The 21,335-nt window shown below is 41.5% G+C and overlaps 1 protein-coding gene across 1 annotated transcript in view; it reads left to right on the forward strand.

The window, feature by feature from the left end:
• The window catches only part of kiss1 (KiSS-1 metastasis suppressor), a 29,797-nt gene extending 12,475 nt beyond the window's left edge, over positions 1 to 17,322 (forward strand). The window contains exon 2 of the mRNA XM_042511204.1: positions 17,099 to 17,322. Coding sequence (XP_042367138.1) covers positions 17,099 to 17,322 — 224 coding nt within the window. The remainder of the gene's footprint in view (positions 1 to 17,098) is intronic.
• Positions 17,323 to 21,335: the final 4,013 nt, after the last annotated feature.

The following is a 21,335-nucleotide window of genomic DNA, read 5'->3' on the forward strand; positions in this document are numbered from 1 at the left end:
ATGCCGTCCCTCCGGATAAGACCAGGTTTCACCCAAAAGGAGTGCCAATTATTAACAAAGCCCACATCATTTGCTGGACACCACCACAACAACCAGCAGTTGAGTGATGACATGCGGCTAAACCTGTCATCACTGGTCACATTGGGGAGGGGTCCAAAGAAGATTACGGTGTCCGACATCTTCTTTGCATATTCACACACTGACTCTATGTTAATTTTAGTGACCTCCGATTGACGTAACCGGGTGTCATTGCCGCCGACGTGAATAACAATCTTACCATATTTACGTTTAGCCTTAGCCAGCAGCTTCAAATTTGACTCAACGTCGCCCGCTCTGGCCCCAGGGATACATTTGACTATGGCTGCTGGTGTCACTAACTTCACCTTTTTGCAAAATAGAGCTACCAATGACCAGGGTTGTGTCCTTGGTAGCTCCAAGGACACAACCCTGGTAGTCCTTGGGGGTGTCCTTGGTAGTCCTTGGGGGTGGGAGGTGTACCGTGGGCTTCAGCTTACTACTTCGCTCGGACAGTCACCTGGCTGCACGGGGTTGCCAGGGGATGGCTATCAGAGGCTATGCTATGTCGGTCCGCACTGGCTACAGTGGGCTTGCTAACTATCACAGCTAAAGAGGGATTATTCACGGTGCGGAGCCGTGCTTCCAGATCCCTAAGCCTCGCCTCCAGCGCAGCAAATAAACTACACTTGTTACAGGTACCACTATCACTAAAGGAGGCAGAGGAGTAACTAAACATCTGACACACTGAACAGGAGAGAGCAGAAGAGGGAGAGGAGCAGGGAGAAGCCATCGCTAACCAGAGCTAATGCTAAAGTAGCTAACGGGCTAACAGTGAGTGAGAGGGCTGTTTCAGAGCCGAGAACGGCCAAGGCAGGGTTCTAACCCAGAGGCATTGTTTACACTGGAGTCAGAGCTTGAGGACGGAACCATTGAAACATGCAATGGCCAGGAAATGCCAAGAAGAAAATGTAAAATGGGCAGAGGAAAGCAACTGGCACCTAGAAGAAGAAAAGACTGAGTTGGATAAGAGCACTGAGCCTGTAAGACAACTCACAATGCTTGAAAAAGAACATAACATGAGGCTTACAGGAACAACACGCTTGAGAAGAAGCTACAGGCCTCCAGAATCCCTTGTAGGCCAGAACCTCGTCACACAGACAGTGAGGATGTTGACCAGTCATATGATCTCACCCAATCAGATATCCAGTTACTAGCACAACTCAGGACAAGGACAAGACCGTTATGTCCCATTGTTATTTATGGTTATGGCTGGGCTGGCTGACAGACTGCCTGATCTCTCCGCTGGAGATAACAAATGGATCACAGCACTGGAAGAAAGTACGGCCAGCATCAGACTTGCGCTGAGACACATCAAGGTGCTCCTGAGGCACATAGCAGGAAAACATGTGACTGAAGAAGTTCTCACAAACGCAAGTCTGCATTAAAGGTCTGTGGATGATAAGGGATTTGGAGGACATCGAAATGCAGTTTGGCTGCAGTTGAGAAAACACTATCCAGAAAAAATGGACCCATCCACACTAGAAGGTAAACCACTGGGTGATGATGAAATTTCTATACACCTTCCAACACATGGAAAGAGGAAACTGGAAGTGTCTGGAATGCAAATGAGATGACACAAAGCCTTTTTAAACTAATGGTTAAAAAGGCTATGCCACTCGAGGTACAGTACCAACTTGACAACGTCATGGGACTGATGAAGATGGAGTGGTGTTGATCAAAGGTAAAAGCCCATACAACAGGCCCATATTTCCCATAAAAAAGCCACATTCACCAGAGTATTGACTAGTGTGTGACTTAAGAGCAATCAATGCTATTGTCAACTCAGAGACTGCGGTTGATCCAGATCCACACACTCTGCTTTCTAACATACCCCCAGAGGCCAAATGTTACACGTTGTTGTGTTTGATGATCTGTTGGTTTGCAGCTCCACCTGGGAGCAGTGTGAAAAAGACTTTGTCACTGTGCTGACAGCCCTTGCAAATGGGGGTCACATCACAGCTTGAGGTGATCACCAAAGCCCCACAACCGCAAACGATTGGGCAAATGTCTGTGATCATGCTTTGAAAACCGTTCCGTTGAGAGCTTTAATAGGGCAGCAGGACAGATCAATAACTCTGTGCAACTTTCCTGGACATAGGAGGCTGCTTGTGTGTTCCAGGCCTTAAAAAATGACATGCAATAAGCTCCAGCACTCTGCAATCCAGATTACACCAAGCCGTTCCATCTCTATGTAGCGGAAAAAATCAGGGTTTGCATGTGCAGGTCTAATGCATCTTTCGCATACCAAAAAGCTGCATCATTGACCATGGGTCATCCAGTAGTCTTGCACACATCACATCAGCTGCATGCCTTGTCACGAGCCCACGGTTTGTTCTGACACAGGCTTGACGGACGGGTTATGAAGTAATACTGTCTGCTCCAGAACTCACTATTCAAACATGTAATGTTCTGAATCCAGCTACCAAAGTGGTGTTGCTCACAGAAGGCATCCTGCATGATTGTGTGACTGAAACAGACAGGTTTAATGCGTGCTTGAGAAGATCTCCACAAACAGCCTATTCAAGCAGACCTTACCCTATTTCTTGATGGTTCATGTTTCCATGATGTTGCAGGTCTTCTTGCAGGGTATGATATTGTGCAATTGAATAATGATGGGCAAACCTTCACAACGATCCAGTTGCAAAGAATTGATCTACCATGTTCTGCACAATTGACAGAAATAAAAGCCTTTACAGCCGCGTGTAAACTATCACATGGTAAACAACTAAATGTATACACTGACTCAGTGTATACTCATGGTGTCTGCCACATTCATGCTAACACATGGAAACAAAGAGGTTTCCTGAGGGCTGACGGCACTCCTTTCACTCATGGAGAAGCCATGTCACAGTTGATATAGGCCCTACATCTTCCTACTGCCATCGCCATCATAAAATGTCCAGCTCATCAAAAAGAAAACACATTGGTAGCCAAAGGAAATAATCTAGTAGATGAAGCTGTGAAGAAGGCAGCGTTGGGTGAAATAATGGCTCCAATATTGACAATCCAAAATTGTGCCCCCCTTTCTACTCTAGACTCCCTCATAACAGCAGAAGATAGAGTAGAAGAAGCTGAAAAGCGCCTTTGGTTGCAAAGAGGAACGATATGCATCCAGCGTCAGGGTCTGGCAAATGGCTTATGGAAAAGTAGCCATGGACATTTTGTATTGCCACTTTCACTGTTGTATCGTGCCATCATCTGGGCACATGGAAGTGACCACTGTTCTAAGGGACAGATTTTGAAAAAACTCCAAGCAGTATGGTGGTCACCTTACATGGCAGCGACTGTAGATAGGGTGCTAAGTGAATGTGATGTGTGTGCTCACTATAATGTAAGAAAGACTCTCACACCCCCATTAGTGCACATCCCAATGCCGGACGGCCCCTTTCAAAATCTCATGATGGACTTCATTGATATAGGCACTGATTCTCGAGTGAGACAAATGAGATATGTTCTTGTTGTAATCTGTAGATTTAGCAGGTGGATTGAGGTGGTCCCATCAACTAAGGAATATCATCGCACAGCTGCGAAATTTTTGTGTTGGGAAGTTTTTCCCAGATTTGGCATACCAGATACCATCTTATCAGACAGTAGTTCAGCCTTTGTCACATGTATTGAGAGAGACAATTATACAGGTTGGCGTCAAACAGAGGTTTGGGTGTGTGTACAGCCCCATCACATGGTGTTGTTGAGAGCGCAAATGGCATCATGAAAACCAAACTAGCCAAGTTCATAGCTGACAGTCAGGGAAAGCTTACTTGGTTGGACACTCTGCCACTAGCACTGATGTCTATCAGATCACAAAATAACAAAATAACATCTAACCCCGCATGAAATACTCACGGGTTGACTGTTGCCGCTTCCTTATCTCAGAGGTCCAAGTGAGGGACCTAGCTTTGAGCAGTTGGAAAGAGAAATAGGTGAATACTTGAGACAGCTAACCCGAATACACAAAACAATTTTCCAACAGGTGAAAGGTGCCACTGAGGACAGGGAGGAGCAAATACCTGACGAGGTACAAAGGGTACAACTGGGTTATCTGGTATACGTCAAATTGTTTAAAAAGAAGTGGCATCAACCAAGCAGAGAGGGTCCTTTTAAGGTTGTGTTGGCTACTAGAATTGCACTCAAAGTTGATGGTAAGGACGTTTGGTTTCATCTCAACCACTGCAGAAGGGCTAACGGCCAGAGGGACCTGCACCTCGCCAGAGAGCTGGGTGTCGGGTGATTTCCACTGGGCCGATAAGGGACGGTGAGGCCGCCCCAAGAGGACCAACACAACGTGACGGGGCATGTAATACCGCACCACAGGGACAGACACCATGAAGATCAAAGTGGGTGGCAGACAGACAAGTGGACAGAACAGAAGAGGCGGAGCTAGAAAGTGACAGTACCCCAGGCAGCACCCCCAGCAGCCACTCCACTGAGCAGTCACCAGAACAACCAGCGATTGCTAAGTCCCATAGCACTGGAACCAACCTTAAGTACTGGTTCCAACCCCAGCCTTACTGATTCCAACAGAAGCTCAGGCTCCAGCCCATCAAACTCTAGTCCAGCTACAGAGGCAACACCCAGAGAAACAGAAACAGGGATAGAACAGCCAACAGGGGTGGAGACACTAAAATGACAGGATCCATCGTTAGAAACTAAAATGTGCCTACCACTCGAGTGGAGGCAGTCCCCAGCCAGGTGCAGGTAGGTTGAGAGGAGCTTCTGCAGTTGAAGACGAGGCAGAGGCAGGTACCGCTGATGCAGCTGAAGAAGGGAGGGAGGTTAACAGCCTTGTGAAGTTTGTCACTGAGTGCAAACCTGAAACTGACAGACCTTTTGATCCCTTTGACTTAGAGTTTCAACCAACATCCGGAGTCCAGACAACTCCGGTCAATAGAGCCATGGCTACCAAATGCCAAAAGTCTTCCAGAAATTAAAATGGGGCTAGATCCAATTTTGAATGAACTATCATATGGACCAATAACCCAAATCATCTCTAAGATATGGCTCCACTGTGTGAACTGGTCAGTCCAATCAGAACATCACCCCCTGCTTTCCCCACCCTGTGACATTTGAATGTTGACCATCCATTGTGATCAATGGCTCATAAAATCCTACATGCTGAGGAATGGACTGACCCTCGAATGGCGCACTATGTACCTTCGTTATGAGTATGACATGGTTACACCACCCGCAGACCAACGATCACCACTATGAAGTTGGGACAAGCTGTGTTGTTTTATACTCACAATACTCAATTGGCACGAGTACACAAGCATACCGTACTGGACAGAGCCCATGAGACCTGGACATTTTCCATGCACAGGGACAGTATAAGATTTATGGTGTCAACCCAACAGACATAGTGTCCACTGGTCCTGCGTAAATTGTCATTGTTTAGCTTCAAATCTCATGGTCCAGATATGAATGAATGGTCCAATTTTTTGAATGCACCTGTCAGGGCTAGTTTCTGGACCCAAATGCAGCACACAGGCAGGACAGAGTCTTTTAGGGGCTTTATTGGCACAAACGAAGATAATCTCAGTCTCAACAATGTCTACGGGAATGAAAGTCCACTTCGGTGATCCACCGAGCCGAACCTTAGAGCTGGCCGAACTGGTGACGTGGTTCGGGCAGGGAACCCACTGGAAGAACAGAGCAGGTGAGTCAAGCTGAGCAGTGGAATCAACCCCAACGATGGCGGATCTCACCAGAGAGCAGGCTTGCTGAATTCCTCCCCGTCTCAGGGAGCAGGAGGGAGGAAGGCGCAGATCAGACTTCAGACTTCAGTGTCAGGAATCGGAAGGCAGGTCGGATCACCGGGACAGAGACGAATCAGGTTAGTCGGGAATCGGAAGGCAGGTCGGATCACCGGGACAGAGACGAAGCAGGTTAGTCGGGGACGGACAGAGTCAGTCAGTCAGTCAGGAATGGTATGCTGGAAAGTCTCTCATCACGGAGAACAATCTGGCACTGAGAGTGAGACACAGGGCAGGTTATGTAGGCTGAGACAGGAAATAAGCAACAGGGGGAGGTGGTTACTGCTGACGAGGGTGCAGCCAGGCAGAGGGAGAGAGAGAGGGAAGCACTAAAGGTGGAAGAAATCAGGCTGATTAGGAGAGAGGTGAGTGAGGAGAGGCTGCAGAGGAGCAGACATGACAGCACCTTGGATAGCTGACCATGAAATGATGTTTCAATATCAGTTGTTTGATGGATACAGTTCTTTGAAGAGTTGGTAATAAGGTGCTTTAAATCCACAGTCATCCCTTCAGTAAAGCAGAAGGAGAACACAATGTTTAAAATGTTAAGCAACAAGAGCAACAAGTGCCAGTGCAAATCATCCTCCTCCACAAGCTTACCAAATATCAAAGGTATGTTTGTGATCAAACAAAGTGTTTGTGACGCAATCAACCCTATTCCATGTCCCGCACACAGTCGAGGTTAATATCTGTTGGACTGTTGAAAAGTATACACTCTATTTAACAAGCTTTCTTTTGAGATGAAATGTTTAATCAAATATCCAAATAGCAATTGGACCTCATATTGACCTACTCCTTCCAAAATATCATGCATGATGTCAACAGCATAATTTTCTGCAGTATTAAAATATTGCAATGTATTAAGTATGCTCTTTCACTTGATGCCAAATGAGGAGGTTAATGTCAGGTTATTTACAAACTAGTATAATGTTCGAAATTCAGAACTGCTGATCTTAGAGTTAAATGTGGGTCATCTTCTGAAAAAACTGACTGAGTTGAAGATTTATCAGTTAAACAAAATCTACAGAAATAATTTGCGCTAAATGACTCCAAGAAACCAAGAATGCCATGCAAACCCAAGTTATCACCAGTAATTTGTGCAAGAGTGCAAATTTGTACATAGTAATTGAATTTGTAGGGCAAACATCATATTCATATTTGTCAGTCTAAGTACATGTTTGCATCATCTCACAAATATTTTCATTCTTGAAAGTGAACTTGAGTGTTTTCAGTATGGATATATATATGAACTTGTCATTGATTGGAACTTGCTCATAGGTTCTAGTTTTGGCATTTTTTCTGGTATCATACCTCACTCCTAGATGCAGTCCAACTGGCTTTACTATATCCCATTTTTATCTGAAATTTTTCTTCCATTTGCTATCAGTATTCAACTGGCTAAAAGGGTTTTCCATACTTTTGAATAACTCTTCTATGGCTGATCTGGAGGGATTGCCACCTGGAAGTAATTTTAATACTTTGTCCTGAATATTAGACTGCAAATCTCCAACAAATTCCTCTAAATTCTCAATTGTAGGACTACAGTATTTGGTACACTGCTTCCCAAAAGTTTGGTAGTAATGAAGGCACACTTATCTTCCTGCTTCAACATTTAGTAGAAGGTGTTTCATCATTTAAGCACTGAGAATGACTGTGCTGTTGGGTGTCATGGTCATAAGTTTCATGATGCACACACGTGTTATCAGTGGTAGCATGTATCTTAATTAGATGTCTTCTAAATCCAGAATAACTTTTAACAGTTTCTTCTGTTGTACCCATGTCAATGTTATACAGAGTAGTCTGCAAAAATGTGTACAGACTGGACAGATCATCATCATATTTCACACTGAAAACAAAATGTGTCTTGAACAACCCTCCTTGACGTGCTGACATACTGCAGGTAAGCGTGTTACATCACTTCTGGTGCATCTTTGTCTGTGCCTCTGGTAGCGTCTCTGAACTGCTCCTACGAGCGATTCCCAGCTAATCTTATTACTTGTTCCTTACTTCGACTGCTTTTTATTTGTCTGTGACTGAAAACTCACATAAAATTTACTTAATCACTCACAGCTGTCTCCTCCTCTCCGCAGTTTTTCCCGTGTATTCACAGCCGCTCACTCACTGTTAGCCCGTTAGCTACTTTAGCATTAGCTCTGGTTAGCGATGGCTTCTCCCTGCTCCTCTCCCTCTTCTGCTCTCTCCTGCTCAGTGTGTCAGATGTTTAGTTACTCCTCTGCCTCCTTTAGTGATAGTGGTACCTGTAACAAGTGTAGTTTATTTGCTGCGCTGGAGGCGAGGCTTAGGGATCTGGAAGCACGGCTCCGCACCGTGAATAATCCCTCTTTAGCTGTGATAGCAAGCCCACTGTAGCCAGTGCGGACCGACATAGCATAGCCTCTGATAGCCATCCCCTGGCAACCCCGTGCAGCCAGGTGACTGTCCGAGCGAAGTAGTAAGCTGAAGCCCACGGTACACCACCCACCCCCCTTAACGTTTCAAATACTAGTACTCCTCGCTCAGCAACACACCAGCCAAGGACACAACCCTGGTCATTGGTAGCTCTATTTTGCAAAAAGGTGAAGTTAATGACACCAGCGGCCATAGTCAAATGTATCCCTGGGGCCAGAGCGGGTGACATCGAGTCAAATTTGAAGCTGCTGGCTAAGGCTAAATGTAAATACGGTAAGATTGTTATCCACGTCGGCGGCAATGACACCCAGTTACGCCAATCGGAGGTCACTAAAATTAACATAGAGTCGGTGTGTGAATATGCAAAGAAGCTGTCGGACACCGTAATCTTCTTTGGACCCCTCCCCAATGTGACCAGTGATGACAGGTTTAGCCGCATGTCATCACTCAACTGCTGGTTGTTGTGGTGGTGTCCAGCAAATGATGTGGGCTTTGTTAATAATTGGCACTCCTTTTGGGTGAAACCTGGTCTTATCCGGAGGGACGGCATCCATCCCACTTTGGATGGAGCTACTCTACTCTCTAGAAATCTGGCCAAGTTTATTAGAGGCCCAAAAGCCATGACAAACCAGAGTTGGGACCAGGGTTCAGAGTCGCAGTCTTACACGCTTCTCTGAGCTTCCTCTAGCACAGTCACACACCCATAATGTAAATGTCATAAAAATGGTATCTGTCCCCCGACCACTTCATTTGTTTAAAGCTAAAATAAACAAAAGGGGAGTTGTACATGAAAATCTCATAAAAAATAACTCATCTCCTGTCAAACAGCATCATAACAGAAGAATTAAATGTGGACTCTTGATCGTTAGACCGTTATCAACCAAAGCTCATTTAGTCACTGATTTAATATTGGATAACCATATTGATTTATTATGGCTTTTATTATGACCTGGCTTTGTCCTGATGAGTGATTAGCCTGAATGAATCCACTCCTCCTGGTCATATAAATAGTCACGTTACGTGGGACACTGGCCAAGGAGGGGATAGACCCTCTATCTAGTCCTTGCATACGGCATCGATATTGAAGATTTATTAGTCTTTCCTGAGATTCCTGCTTTGTCAGACCATTATTTAATAACTTTCAATTTTTTATTACTCGACTACAAGCCTCTCAGTAAGAGTTACTATTCCAGATGTCTATCTGATTCAGCAGTGGCTAAATTTAAGAAACGGATTCCTTCTGCTTTGACATCATTACCATGTCTTACAGCGACTGACAACACTTCTACTAACTTAAGTCATTCTCAAATTGACTCTCATCGATAATGCTACTGGCTCACTGCGATCAGCTATCGACACTGTTGCACCCTTGAAAAAGAAAATAATGAAACAAAGAAAATTAGCTCCATGGTTTAACCTCCAGATTCGCAAATTGAAACAAACATCGCAAAAATTTGAAAGACACTAGCGTTCAACCAAACTGGAAGAGTCCCGTTTAGTCTGGCTGGACAGTCTTAAAGTGTATAAGAAGGCCCTCCGCCATGCCAGGGCAAACTATTATTCATCATTAATTGAGGAAAACAAAAACAATCCCAGGTTCCTTTTAACACCATAGCCAGGCTGACTCAGAGTCACAGCTCCATAGAGCCTTGTATTCCTTCGGCCCTAAGCAGTGACGACTTTATGACTTTCTTTAATGATAAAATTATAACTATTCGAGATAAAATTCGTCCCCTCTTGCCCTTACCTGACTTGGACCCGGACACAGATAGCCTGAATATGGCAGCAAGGCCTGAAATTTATTTCGACCATTTCTCCCCCATTGACCTTTATGGACTCTAAACTTTGATGTGCTTTGATGTGCTAGACCCCATCCCAGCTAAGCTCCTTAAGGAAGTTTTGCCCTTATTAGACAACTTTTTATTAGATATAATCAATGCGTCTTTATTAACAGGCTATGTACCTCAGTCCTTTAAAGTAGCTGTCATTAAACCTCTTCTAAAGAAGCCCACTCTCGATCCTGAGATTTTAGCTAACTATAGACCGATATCTAATCTCCCCTTTATTTCTAAAATCCTTGAGAGAGTGGTTGCTCATCAACTCTGTGACTTTCTCCAAGATAACAGTTTATTTGACGACTTTCATTTAGGCTTCAGAGTTCATCATAGCACAGAGACGGCACTTGCAAAAATTAATAACGACTTATTTATCGCTTCTGACACAGGTCTGGTCTCTGTTTTAATCCTATTAGATCTCAGTGCAGCATTTGACACCATTGACCATCAAATCTTACTGTACAGACTGGAAAACTTAATTGGCCTTAACGGAATGTCAATAGCCTGGTTTAAGTCATACTTATCAGATCGTTCCCAATTTGTTCACATCAATGATCAACCCTCTGCACATGCTAAGGTCTGCTTTGGAGTGCCACAAGGTTCGGTGCTTGGACCAATCCTTTTTACTTTATATATGCTTCCTCTAGGCAACATAATTAGAAAACACTCTATAAATTTCCATTGTTATGCTGACGATACGCAATTATATATATCTATGAAACCAGATGAAACTGATCAGCTATCTAGACTTCAAACATGTCTTAAGGATGTAAAAGCCTGGATGAGCCATAATTTCCTGATGTTGAATTCAGACAAGACTGAAGTCATTGTTCTTGGCCCCAAACACCTCAGAAGCTCCTTTTCCAACAATGTAATTTCTCTAGATGGCATTACCTTGGCCTCTAGCACTACTGTACGGAACCTCTGAGTTTTATTTGATCAAGATTTATCTTTTGCCTCCCATATAAAACAAACTTCAAGGATGGCTTTCTTTCACTTGCGTAACATCGCAAAAATTAGACATGTCCTGTCCCAAAAAGATGCTGAAAAATTAGTACATGCATTTGTCACCTCTAGGCTGGACTACTATAACTCCCTATTATTTGGTTGCCCCAACAAATTTCTTAGGTCTCTCCAACGCCACTGCTCTTGTTTTAACGGGAAGCAAGAAAAGGGATCATATTTCTCCTGTTTTAGCTTTGTTGCACAGGCTCCCTGTGAAATCCAGGATGGAATTTAAAATCCTCCTCCTTACTTACAAAGCTCTAAATGGTCAGGCTCCATCCTATCTGTCGCAGCTCATAGTTCCTTACCATCCCTTAAGATCACTGCGCTCTGAAAATACAGGGTTACTTGTGGTTTCCAAAGTTTCCAAAAGTAGGATAGGAGCCAGAGCCTTTAGCTACCATGCTCCTCTTCTATGGAACCATCTTCCAGTTTCGGTTAGGGGGGCAGACACCGTTTCAACTTTTAAGGGTAGACTTAAGACCTTCCTCTTTGATAAAGCTTATAATTAGGGCTGGCTCAGGTTGCCTGGACCAGCCCATAGTTAGGCTGACATAGGTTTAACTTGCCGGGGGACTTCCTCTGATACGCTGAGCTCGTTTTCCTTCTCTCAGTGCCGCCATCGGAAAATCATGCATGTCTGTTAACTGCATTGCCATTTGCAAGCTTAGCTTAGCCTCAGTAGTTTAGCTTAGCCTTACATCTGTGATAGCCATGTGGTACTCTCACTACCTGGGGCTCACGATCACAGAGCCTGGGTCTGTTGAATTGCACTACGCTAATCCTGTTGCCTCTCAGGAGCATTCCTGCTCTCTTGTTTCCTAGTTGTCCTGGATCCTGGCCGTAACCTTGACTGTGCCTGACCGTGGTGATAGCTGTGCTGATGCTGCGACCCTGCCTTTGGTTGTGTTCGTGCTGTGGCTTGACTGATTCTGTGCCCCCTGCTCGCCCTGATTGTGGTCTGGTCCTGGTTGCACCTATGTTGTGATCTTGCCTTTGGACACCTCCCTATCAGCATATGCATGAGACTGTTATCATCACCCTCAACATCATCATAGAGTGCAATTAATAGTTTCACCCTTACTGTTATTGTAATATGACTTGCATCTGTTTCTATTATTGCTGTGCCTCTCCCCCCCTCTCTCTTTCTCTTTCCTTTTTTGCCATGATTGTATTTCATTTGTTATTTACGACATCTGTTCCTCGTCTGTCCGTCCTGGAAGAGGGATCCCTCATCATCCTCTACCGCTCTTCCTGAGGTTTCCTCCTTTTTTTTTCCCCATTTCAGGGGTTCTTTTTTGGGAGTTTTTCCTTGGGTGATGTGAGAGTCTAAGGGCAGAGGGATGTCGTACACTGTAAAGCCCTCTGAGGCAAACCATGTTTTGTGATAATGGGCTCTATAAATAAAATTGACTTGACTTGACTTGAACAACTCATCAAATGCACCAAAGGATGTACATGACTGACATGGAAGAAGCTTTCTATCCAATACTATGTAGAAGCTGAAAACCTGAGCTTTTGAATGGCCTGTGGCCAGAAGATATGGCTGGACGTTTCCGTCAATAGTCTTGAGGTGATCTTCAAGGCTGTGGCAGGACTGAAACACAAAGAAAAGCATCTCCACATAAGTCTTTTTTTTTTTTTTAAATATTGCATTAACCACAATATTTGGGATTGGATGGTATTGTCTTCACAAACCTTATGAAATTCCACAAGATGATCTGTTGCCTCTCCAACACTAATCTTCTTGGGCCGCTTCCTTCCAGCTGGTTGTGGAGTGAGAAGATACAGCAAGACAAGAAGAGGAGCAATGTTGGTGTTCAACTCTGAGTGGAAAGTAAATCAAGTAGTTTTAACAGATGTTTTTAAAATTCAAATGTGTTACCCACCAGTCCCTTAATGTCAAAGAAACAAGGAAACCTTTGAAGTATGCGACTGATTGCTGTGGATCATGGAGCATCTGTTGATGAAAGTGGAATGTTTCTCTCATCCTCTGGAAGACTAAGTCACAGTCAGTGGTATGGTGAAGGAGAGACACAGCCGCATGCATGTATCTCCTATTTGCTGGTCATCTGTGGGACCGTATGTTCTTGATGATGTGGGACCCCTTCTAGCTCCTTTCTGTTATGAGATGTAGATGTGGTTTTGGATAAATGCTGCATAGTCTTGACATGCCACTGAAGAAAGCCTTTGTTGCTCTGGCTGTCATAGAAATGATCCTGAAAATATAATATAAAAAAGAAAAAAAAAACATCTGGTTGGAGTGCAGACAACATCAAGTTTTTGATGGATTAAGTGCATATATTCTGCTTATACATAAATAATCAATGAACCAGTCTGTAACTGTCATCATTATTTCACACCACAGCAACAATGCAAACTCACATATCCCTTTCTTGAGTATGGGTCATTTAGAGATGGGAAGAGTGACACAATCCCAAGGGCATGAAACTCCTTTGTTGCTTTACTTACACCTCTCCTCCAAAAGCAAAAGAATTCTGTGTGTTAAAATTCATCTACAAATGAGAATGTCATGTCATTAACATCTAGCTTTTTGCTCTTCCTTTTCATGCATGTGAGCTACAATGATGTTCACCATTAATCGCCTTGTGGAATCTTTCAAACTCCCAGGCTCATCATACTCTTTGATAGCAGTCATCCCTGCTGGCACAGAAGTGAGAATCTGCTCCACTGTCTAGATACAAATGATATAATATACAAAACAACAATTACCAACAAAAATACAAATTTTAAACAAAACAACAATCTCCAGATCATCATTTACAATGCTTTTTCTATATAAATTGTTTAAAAATGGTTTTGAAGTCTGACCAACTGACAAAGAATGTGCAAAGTATGTAAGCAATAAAACTGCATTTCTTGCATGGGTGCTCTGCATGACAGGTTGAACCATTTGACATCCAGAATCACTTATGTCACTGCTTAGACAACGTATCTGTAAGACTTGAGGATGAAGTCCCTTCACCATCTTGCTGCAGGACAGTTAAATCTGAGGATCACAAATAAACATTGGGATAGAGGGCACAAGGTTCTAAAATCACTTGATCAGGAGAGATTTTTTGCACAAGCAAAATGTGGCAGGGACTTATTTTACCCACATATTAACTTCCCCATTAGAACAGATGGCTATTTTGTATTACATTATGAGCATAACCCTGCCCACCAAGTGTTACAAAGGATACATTACGCTAGCTAGTTTGACCTCTTAAGCTCAAAAAGTGAGGAAGCCAAATGGATTTGTATCTAATATTAAACTAACTTTATCTCTACAGTAAAACAATCAGCACTTCAAATTATTACTTCTCGTTTAATAACTTCGTAGATAACACACATTACTCACCTGCACTAATAAATTCTGAGAAGCTTGTTTCTTCCACCTTCACCCATTTCTTTATCTGTCCATAATTCACCTATAGCAACATCTTGACGACTGAAGAAAAATAGATCACTTTAACCAGTAATTAAACCAACATGTGGCCTGTCACTGTAACAAAATAGTCTTCATGGGTACCTTAGCTGTTGAATATATGTTAACATATAGCATAACCTTAGTCAAAATTAGCATGACATTGTCATAACCTTGTCAACATTGCTTTATTGCTGATCCCATGTTCCATTGTCATCATAGCGGTGTCTACCATTTCATCTAAAGGAACCAGCAGAGGTTCAGTTAATATGTTGATAGAACTACAAACAGAGTAAGCTAACGTTAACTAACTTACATACACACAAAAAGAGAAGTTATGATGAGTATAGGTGTAATTTTATGCATGAAGTGCCTGTAACTACAATGCGGGAAGCTGTCGAGCTATATTTAGCATGTTAAACAAGTTTGTGGCAAGCATTAACTTTAGCAGCTAGTTAGCAAGTTGGTCCAAGCAAAAAATTTACAAATGTAACATTATGACCCTGACAGAGAAACTAAGAAACTCACTCACCCTAAAAATGCCCTAATTTGAGAAGTAAAATGGTACTTTTACCTACCTTGGACGAAGTCTGAGTGAAGACTGATCTTCTTTGTTGCCGCGCCCACTAACCACCACCAGGTGAGGTCCTCATTCATATTCCTCAACACCCATGGAATGAACAGCAAAATATTACACCATCAAAGAGTATCCCTGAACACAAACAGGAGTTAATCTTACCAAATGAACTCCAGAAATCTAACTCTTTCACTCTTTTTTGTCTCACTCCAGATTTTTCAACTCCACAAATTTGCTGTGTACTCATTCTACTCGACCCTACTTCAGGCATCGACACAATCTCCCATACCATCCTCCTCAACCACCTGTCTCACCACCTTGCTGTCAACCTCTCAAACAGGAAACAGTTTGTCACCCCTCCCCTCAGTACATCCACAACTCTGCCTCCAGGGTTCTCATCTGCACCAAGTCCTTGGAGCACATCACCCTTACTCTCATCCACCTTCACTGGCTTCTGATCATGTTCAGCATTAACTACAAAATCCTCCTCCTTACCTACAAATCCCTCCATGGCTTTGCCCCTCAGTACCTCTCAGGCCTCCTTCTCCCATACACCCCATCCCAGAACATTCGGTCCTGAGACACAGGCCTGCTTTGCATTACCTCATCAGACTCCGTACTTTCGGAGACAGAGCCTTCAGTATCACAGCTCCGACCCTCTGGAACGTTCTCCAGACAGTTGTTTGCAACACCAGATCTCTGGACTTTAAAACAATCCTCAAACACCAACTCTCTACCACAGCCTCACTTACGTCACTTAATTCTGCCTCCCTGCCAGTCACTCATCTCGTACCTCTGTTCTGTTTGCTGTTTGTCCATTTTAGTTTAACATGTTCTCTTGTACTGTGTACAGCATCCTTGGGTATCATGAAAGGCACTATATAAATCTAAGATTATCATTATTTTTGTATTATTATTATAGAATAAGTGATATCAACAAGCCAATATTATCTATGCCAGTGTGTGTGATGTTTGTGCTTCGGTATTATACAAACTGTAAGACCAATTTTATGCCTAAAGTTGTCCTTCCTATATATGAGGAGATACCAAAGAGAAAACTACAAATTAATTAAGATGATAATGTTAGTTATTGTGAGAGCCCTTAAACATGATCTTTTCTAATAATAATAATAATAATAATAATAAAATAAATAATAATTTATTATTCCCATTGTGGTGGAAATTTGCTGTTACAGCAGCAGAGTATAGTACAACACAAGAAGCATCAGAAATATAAAAAATATGTGAACAGTAAAATAAAAGATTGAATGGCTGGCTTCATATTGCTGCACAAAGGAAATATTGATATTTGGGCATTGCAGCAGCAACTCTAAGTCCCAATTGTCCTATATTATCTACATCAGGTAAATAATCATCAGTGAATTAACACTATAACAGCTATATTCTCTGTACACCAACAAAACAAACTATTACCCTTGCTACTTTCTCCAAATCTTGCAAGGATTTTAAGACAAGACATCCTCATGAGGAGACAGTAACAAAAAGACGTGATCAGATGAAAGAGACACCTTGGATGCTTATAACAGTCTCAGGCTATGGAAGTCTGACAGTCTGTGGAAAAAAAGACCACTTTCAATGAAGATACAGTGATGGTGTCCAAATGTCCCATATGCTTACATCGTGGTTGTCTTGCAGCTGCTGGCTGCTGCCCTATCTCTCAATACTGGACCAATTTCATCTTGTTCACATCAGTATTAGACACATGGGAATATAAGGTCCAGATTAAAAATGCTTAAGTTTTCTTTTAAGTGCCAAAGCTTAAAGAAAAGTAAGGTTGAGTGGCTCATGCCATAAATAAACAAAAGCAAATGTTTTTGTTTTTTTTTTTAAAAAGCAAACCATTTCATGTATTTATCTTGCTGAATTACTTCTTTTGTGTTTTGAGTTTACATTTTGACTTATCAGCTTACAATCCTTGTCATATAAGCCTTTATGAATAAGATAATGAAGTCAAACAGGTTTGAAGTAAAAAATCTTTGTCTTGTATATTTTTCAGATCAGGAAGTCTTCAAAGCTCTCAGAGATGTAAGCCATGCATCAGTACCACCATCAGCAAAGAGTATGGGGTACTTACCTGCTGACAAGTTCCATTTAGCTGATGGAAAGTTTCCCAGGGCAGGATGGTGGATCTCAAAGGTGGTCTTCCCTCGGACAATTAAACAACGTCAAGATGTGTCCTCATACAACCTCAACTCCTTTGGTCTACGTTACGGAAAATGACAGAAAGCTTGATGTCTCTTGTTGTTCTGTTTTAGATCTGAAATATTCACTGATGTATTTTAATTTAGCTTTTACATCCAGAGAGGGGGAGGAGAAAATGTAACTGCAAAGGCTTAATACAAAAAAAAAAGATCAAATAAATCAATATCAATTAGAATGTGAGTGAATCAGTACATCTTTGTTTTTCAAATTCTTGTCAGAGAATTTTTTTAGCAAAAATTCCCAGGATTGGGAAAAATATACACCAATGTAGTATTTTGTATAATGAAGACAATAACAAATAATTATATTTGTAAGTGCTTACTCTGGGCTTCAAGGCAGCTTGGACAAAAATCTGATACATGAACAAATAAGTAAAATACATATATGGCTTTTATATACATGTATGCTTCACAAATAAATGCATATAGATGTGTATATATGTGATAAGTCACATATATACAGATGCCACATATATTTTGAAATATAGCAAAAATGGCTGATTTCAAGTATGTCTTATATATCTCCCACATATATAAGTATATTCGTAATCCATATATATTCATATATATGATATTTATGAAGTGCCAAAACATATCACAATAGGTGGTGAATAATGTAGACTAGAACTTTTTTTGTTTTTAAAGATTTTTTTTTTGGCTTTTGCCTTTATTTCAGACAGGACAGATATAGCGTGAAAGGGGGAGAGAGAGTAGGGGATGACTTGCAGCAAAGGGCCGAGGCTGGAAACGAACCTGCGACCACTGCAGTGAGGACACTGCCTCTGTACATGGGGCGCCCGCCCTAAGAACTAAGCTACTGGGCACCCCAGACTAGAGCTTTATTTTCATTATGCAAGCATAACAACATTTCATAGATGTCATTCTCAGTCGTGCATACTAGTAAGAAAGAAAGTAAAACCTCACATTTATTCACTTATAAAATAAGACACAAATGTAAGTGATAAATGCTGAGCATCCATATCTAAACAGCAGAGGAAAAATTAAAAGTAAAAAAAAGTTCAAGTGTGCAAACATCATCATCAGCAGCAAAGCTCACTAAGGTGAAGTATGTCAGGAATGAGGTGGTAACAGAACAATGATATGACAAGAGCAGAGTGCCCCTTTGGAGTGCCTTGACCTTGACCCTCCCCTGACCCTCTAGTCCCTAAAGAATTCTGTGAAAAGGGCAGATCTTCAAGCACCACATAAATTAATTTGGAAGGGATGTGACTAAAGGCACATGGCTCACATCAGAAAAAGCACCCATATACAACTCTCACATTATAATAGGTAATAAATTATATTGTATACTTGTATGATAAGGTCACAGTAATCACTTTACATAATTGTGTAAACAGGTGAGCTGAAAATATGTTATTACATATGTTAAAGAGTAAAAAATAAACAAAACAAAAAAGAAAGCTGTCCATAAAAAACATATTGGGGTTATTGAGAGCAAACAGATGTTGTCATTGACATAATTTTCTCAATCAAAGATATACATCAGAGTATTATTATTATTATTTTCTTATTTTTGCTTTCACCTTACCCTGCCACTCAAGGCCTCAGTTAATATCTTTTTTCAGGACAGGACAGCATAAAATACATCAGTAAATACCCCGCTTGCAAAAACTTTTATGTGTCTTAAAAAAGACAGTTGTTAACAAGTGGCTAAATAAAAAAGTGGCCAAATCATGCCGAACCTTGTAGTGGTGATGAAGCAACAGCAGTGTAGTTCGTTGTAGCCTAGCAATAGCTTCTTACTTCAGGCAACTGCATTTAGGCTTCATCAACCCTGAAAGTTGTATCCATTTAAGATTATCTTGCTGAACAAAACATATAAGTATCATACATTTTATTTACCACGGAGCTTATTTCCTGCAATCATCCAAAATCCATTGGAAAAACTCCATAGGCTTTTTGACAAGGGAACCAGAGACACTTTTGCAGGCCTAAAAAAAAAAAAAACATCATCCCTGGGCACTCTATGTTACATGACAGCATTGGAAGAAATGCAGACTAAGGGTACATTAATTACAATTAGTAAATGCAGTAATCAACCAATCAAACCATTAACTAACAATTAACTAATGTGTTAACTTATCATTAACTTATGGTGATCATGTTAACTGAGGTGTTAATTCATGCATTATTTAATAGTCTATTAACAGTTAACGATAACAAGGACACATCAACTAACATGAGTTAATGTAGTAATAACCCTCAACTGACAATTAATTTATGTGCCAAGCAGTCATTTATTAGTGATATTCATGTTAATTAAGGTGTTATTCCATACAGTAATAAATACTTTATTAATATTAACAGCGATAACAACTACACATTAATTAACGTAAATGGAGTAATAACCATTAACTAACAGTTAACTAGTGTGTAATGTTATCGTTGATTTTAATGGTGTTCATTTAAATTAAGGTGGTAATTTATACATAACCCAGTAATTTTGGTAAAAAACCATAACAAGGACACCTTAATTAATAATATGATGATATGAAAATGATGTACTGATAATTATACACTAATAGTTAACTGATGTGTCAAGTTATCATTTATTAAAAGTGTTCAAGTTAATTTAACTGGTAATGCATACATTTTTTAATAGTCTATTAACAGTAATGCCCATAAAAGGACACATTTATTAACAGCTGATCTTCTAGGCAACTATCAGGAGTAGAAGAATATCATCTTAATACACAAACACAAATCTATTCAACATATCTCTTAAGAGATCATTGATCAAGTCCTAAAAGACAGCAGGGGCATTAGTCAAACCAAAAGGCATTACTAGATACTCAAAATGTCCAAATTGTGTGTTGAAAGCTGTCTTCCACTTATCCCCCTCCTTTATTCGCAAATGTTAAGAGTTACGCAGGTCCAACTTGGAAAAAATGGTGGCTTCGTGGAGAGGGCCAAAAGCTGAATCAAGGAAGGGGAGAGGGTACCTGATTGTAATAGTGATGTCGTTAAGGCCCTTGTAGTCTATGCAGGGGCGCAGAGATCTGTACTTCTTTTCCACAAAGAAGAGGTGAGGAGAAGGGACCTGCTGCCAGAGAGTCTGTAATGTAGGTCTCCATAGCCTCTTTTTGAGGCTTGAAGATATTGTAGAGTCTGCTGGTTGGAAGTGGGGCACCAGGAAGTAGGTCATTACCATAGTCATACGGTCTATGAGGGGGGGAGTGACAGGGCTCCTTGTTGCAGACCTCTCCCAACTCATGGTACTTGGCAGGAACAGATGAGAGATCGACAGGCTTAGGAGGTTTAGTTTAATTTATTAATGGAATGCTCCTTGAGATGAGCCACCTCGCTTTCGAGGGGATCCATAAACACAGAAAACGTAAATTACAAAGAACAGAATACATACATAAGACAAAAAACACAAACCTTGACAATCACACAGACAAACTTGCTCCATATTTCCCATCTTCCCCAATCCTTCTCAAGCAGGGATCTTCAACCAACAGCTCGGTAGCAGCTAGAAGCTTTCAGCCTTTTATCCAAGCAGCTGCCAAAGGCTCTTCACATAGGCAGGAGGATTTTAAATTCAATTCTGGATTTTACAGGCTAAAACGAAAAGAAATTGCCATAAAACTGGAAGCACTTTTTGAGGGGCAAAGCATGCACCAAAACTCACCAAACGTGGCACACACATCAGAAGTCCTACTATGTGATGTCTGATATGATGTTTTTTGCACTGATGTGCCAAAATGGCTCTGTATTGCCCACTACAGATTTCAACGAAATTTTTTGATCTTCTGTTACAGATTTCATCCGACTGACTTTAAAATTTAAACATCCTCTCAGAAGGCCTGGGACATCAAAAGTTATTACATTTGTGAGTTTTTGTCACACTGTGTGGCCATTACTGGGCCAAACATTTCCATGTCTAGCCATTAACCAGGGTGTATTATATAACTCTGATGGACATTGTCCAATCTGTACCAAATGTCACATGTTTGATGACAGTCTTGCCCTGAACTCATCTACATGACAACCAAAGCATTACTTATAGCG

The sequence above is a fragment of the Plectropomus leopardus genome, chromosome 2, assembly GCF_026936395.1.
Source record: "Plectropomus leopardus strain MGB_pleo_1.0 chromosome 2, ASM2693639v1, whole genome shotgun sequence".
Lineage (NCBI taxonomy): Eukaryota > Metazoa > Chordata > Actinopteri > Perciformes > Serranidae > Plectropomus > Plectropomus leopardus.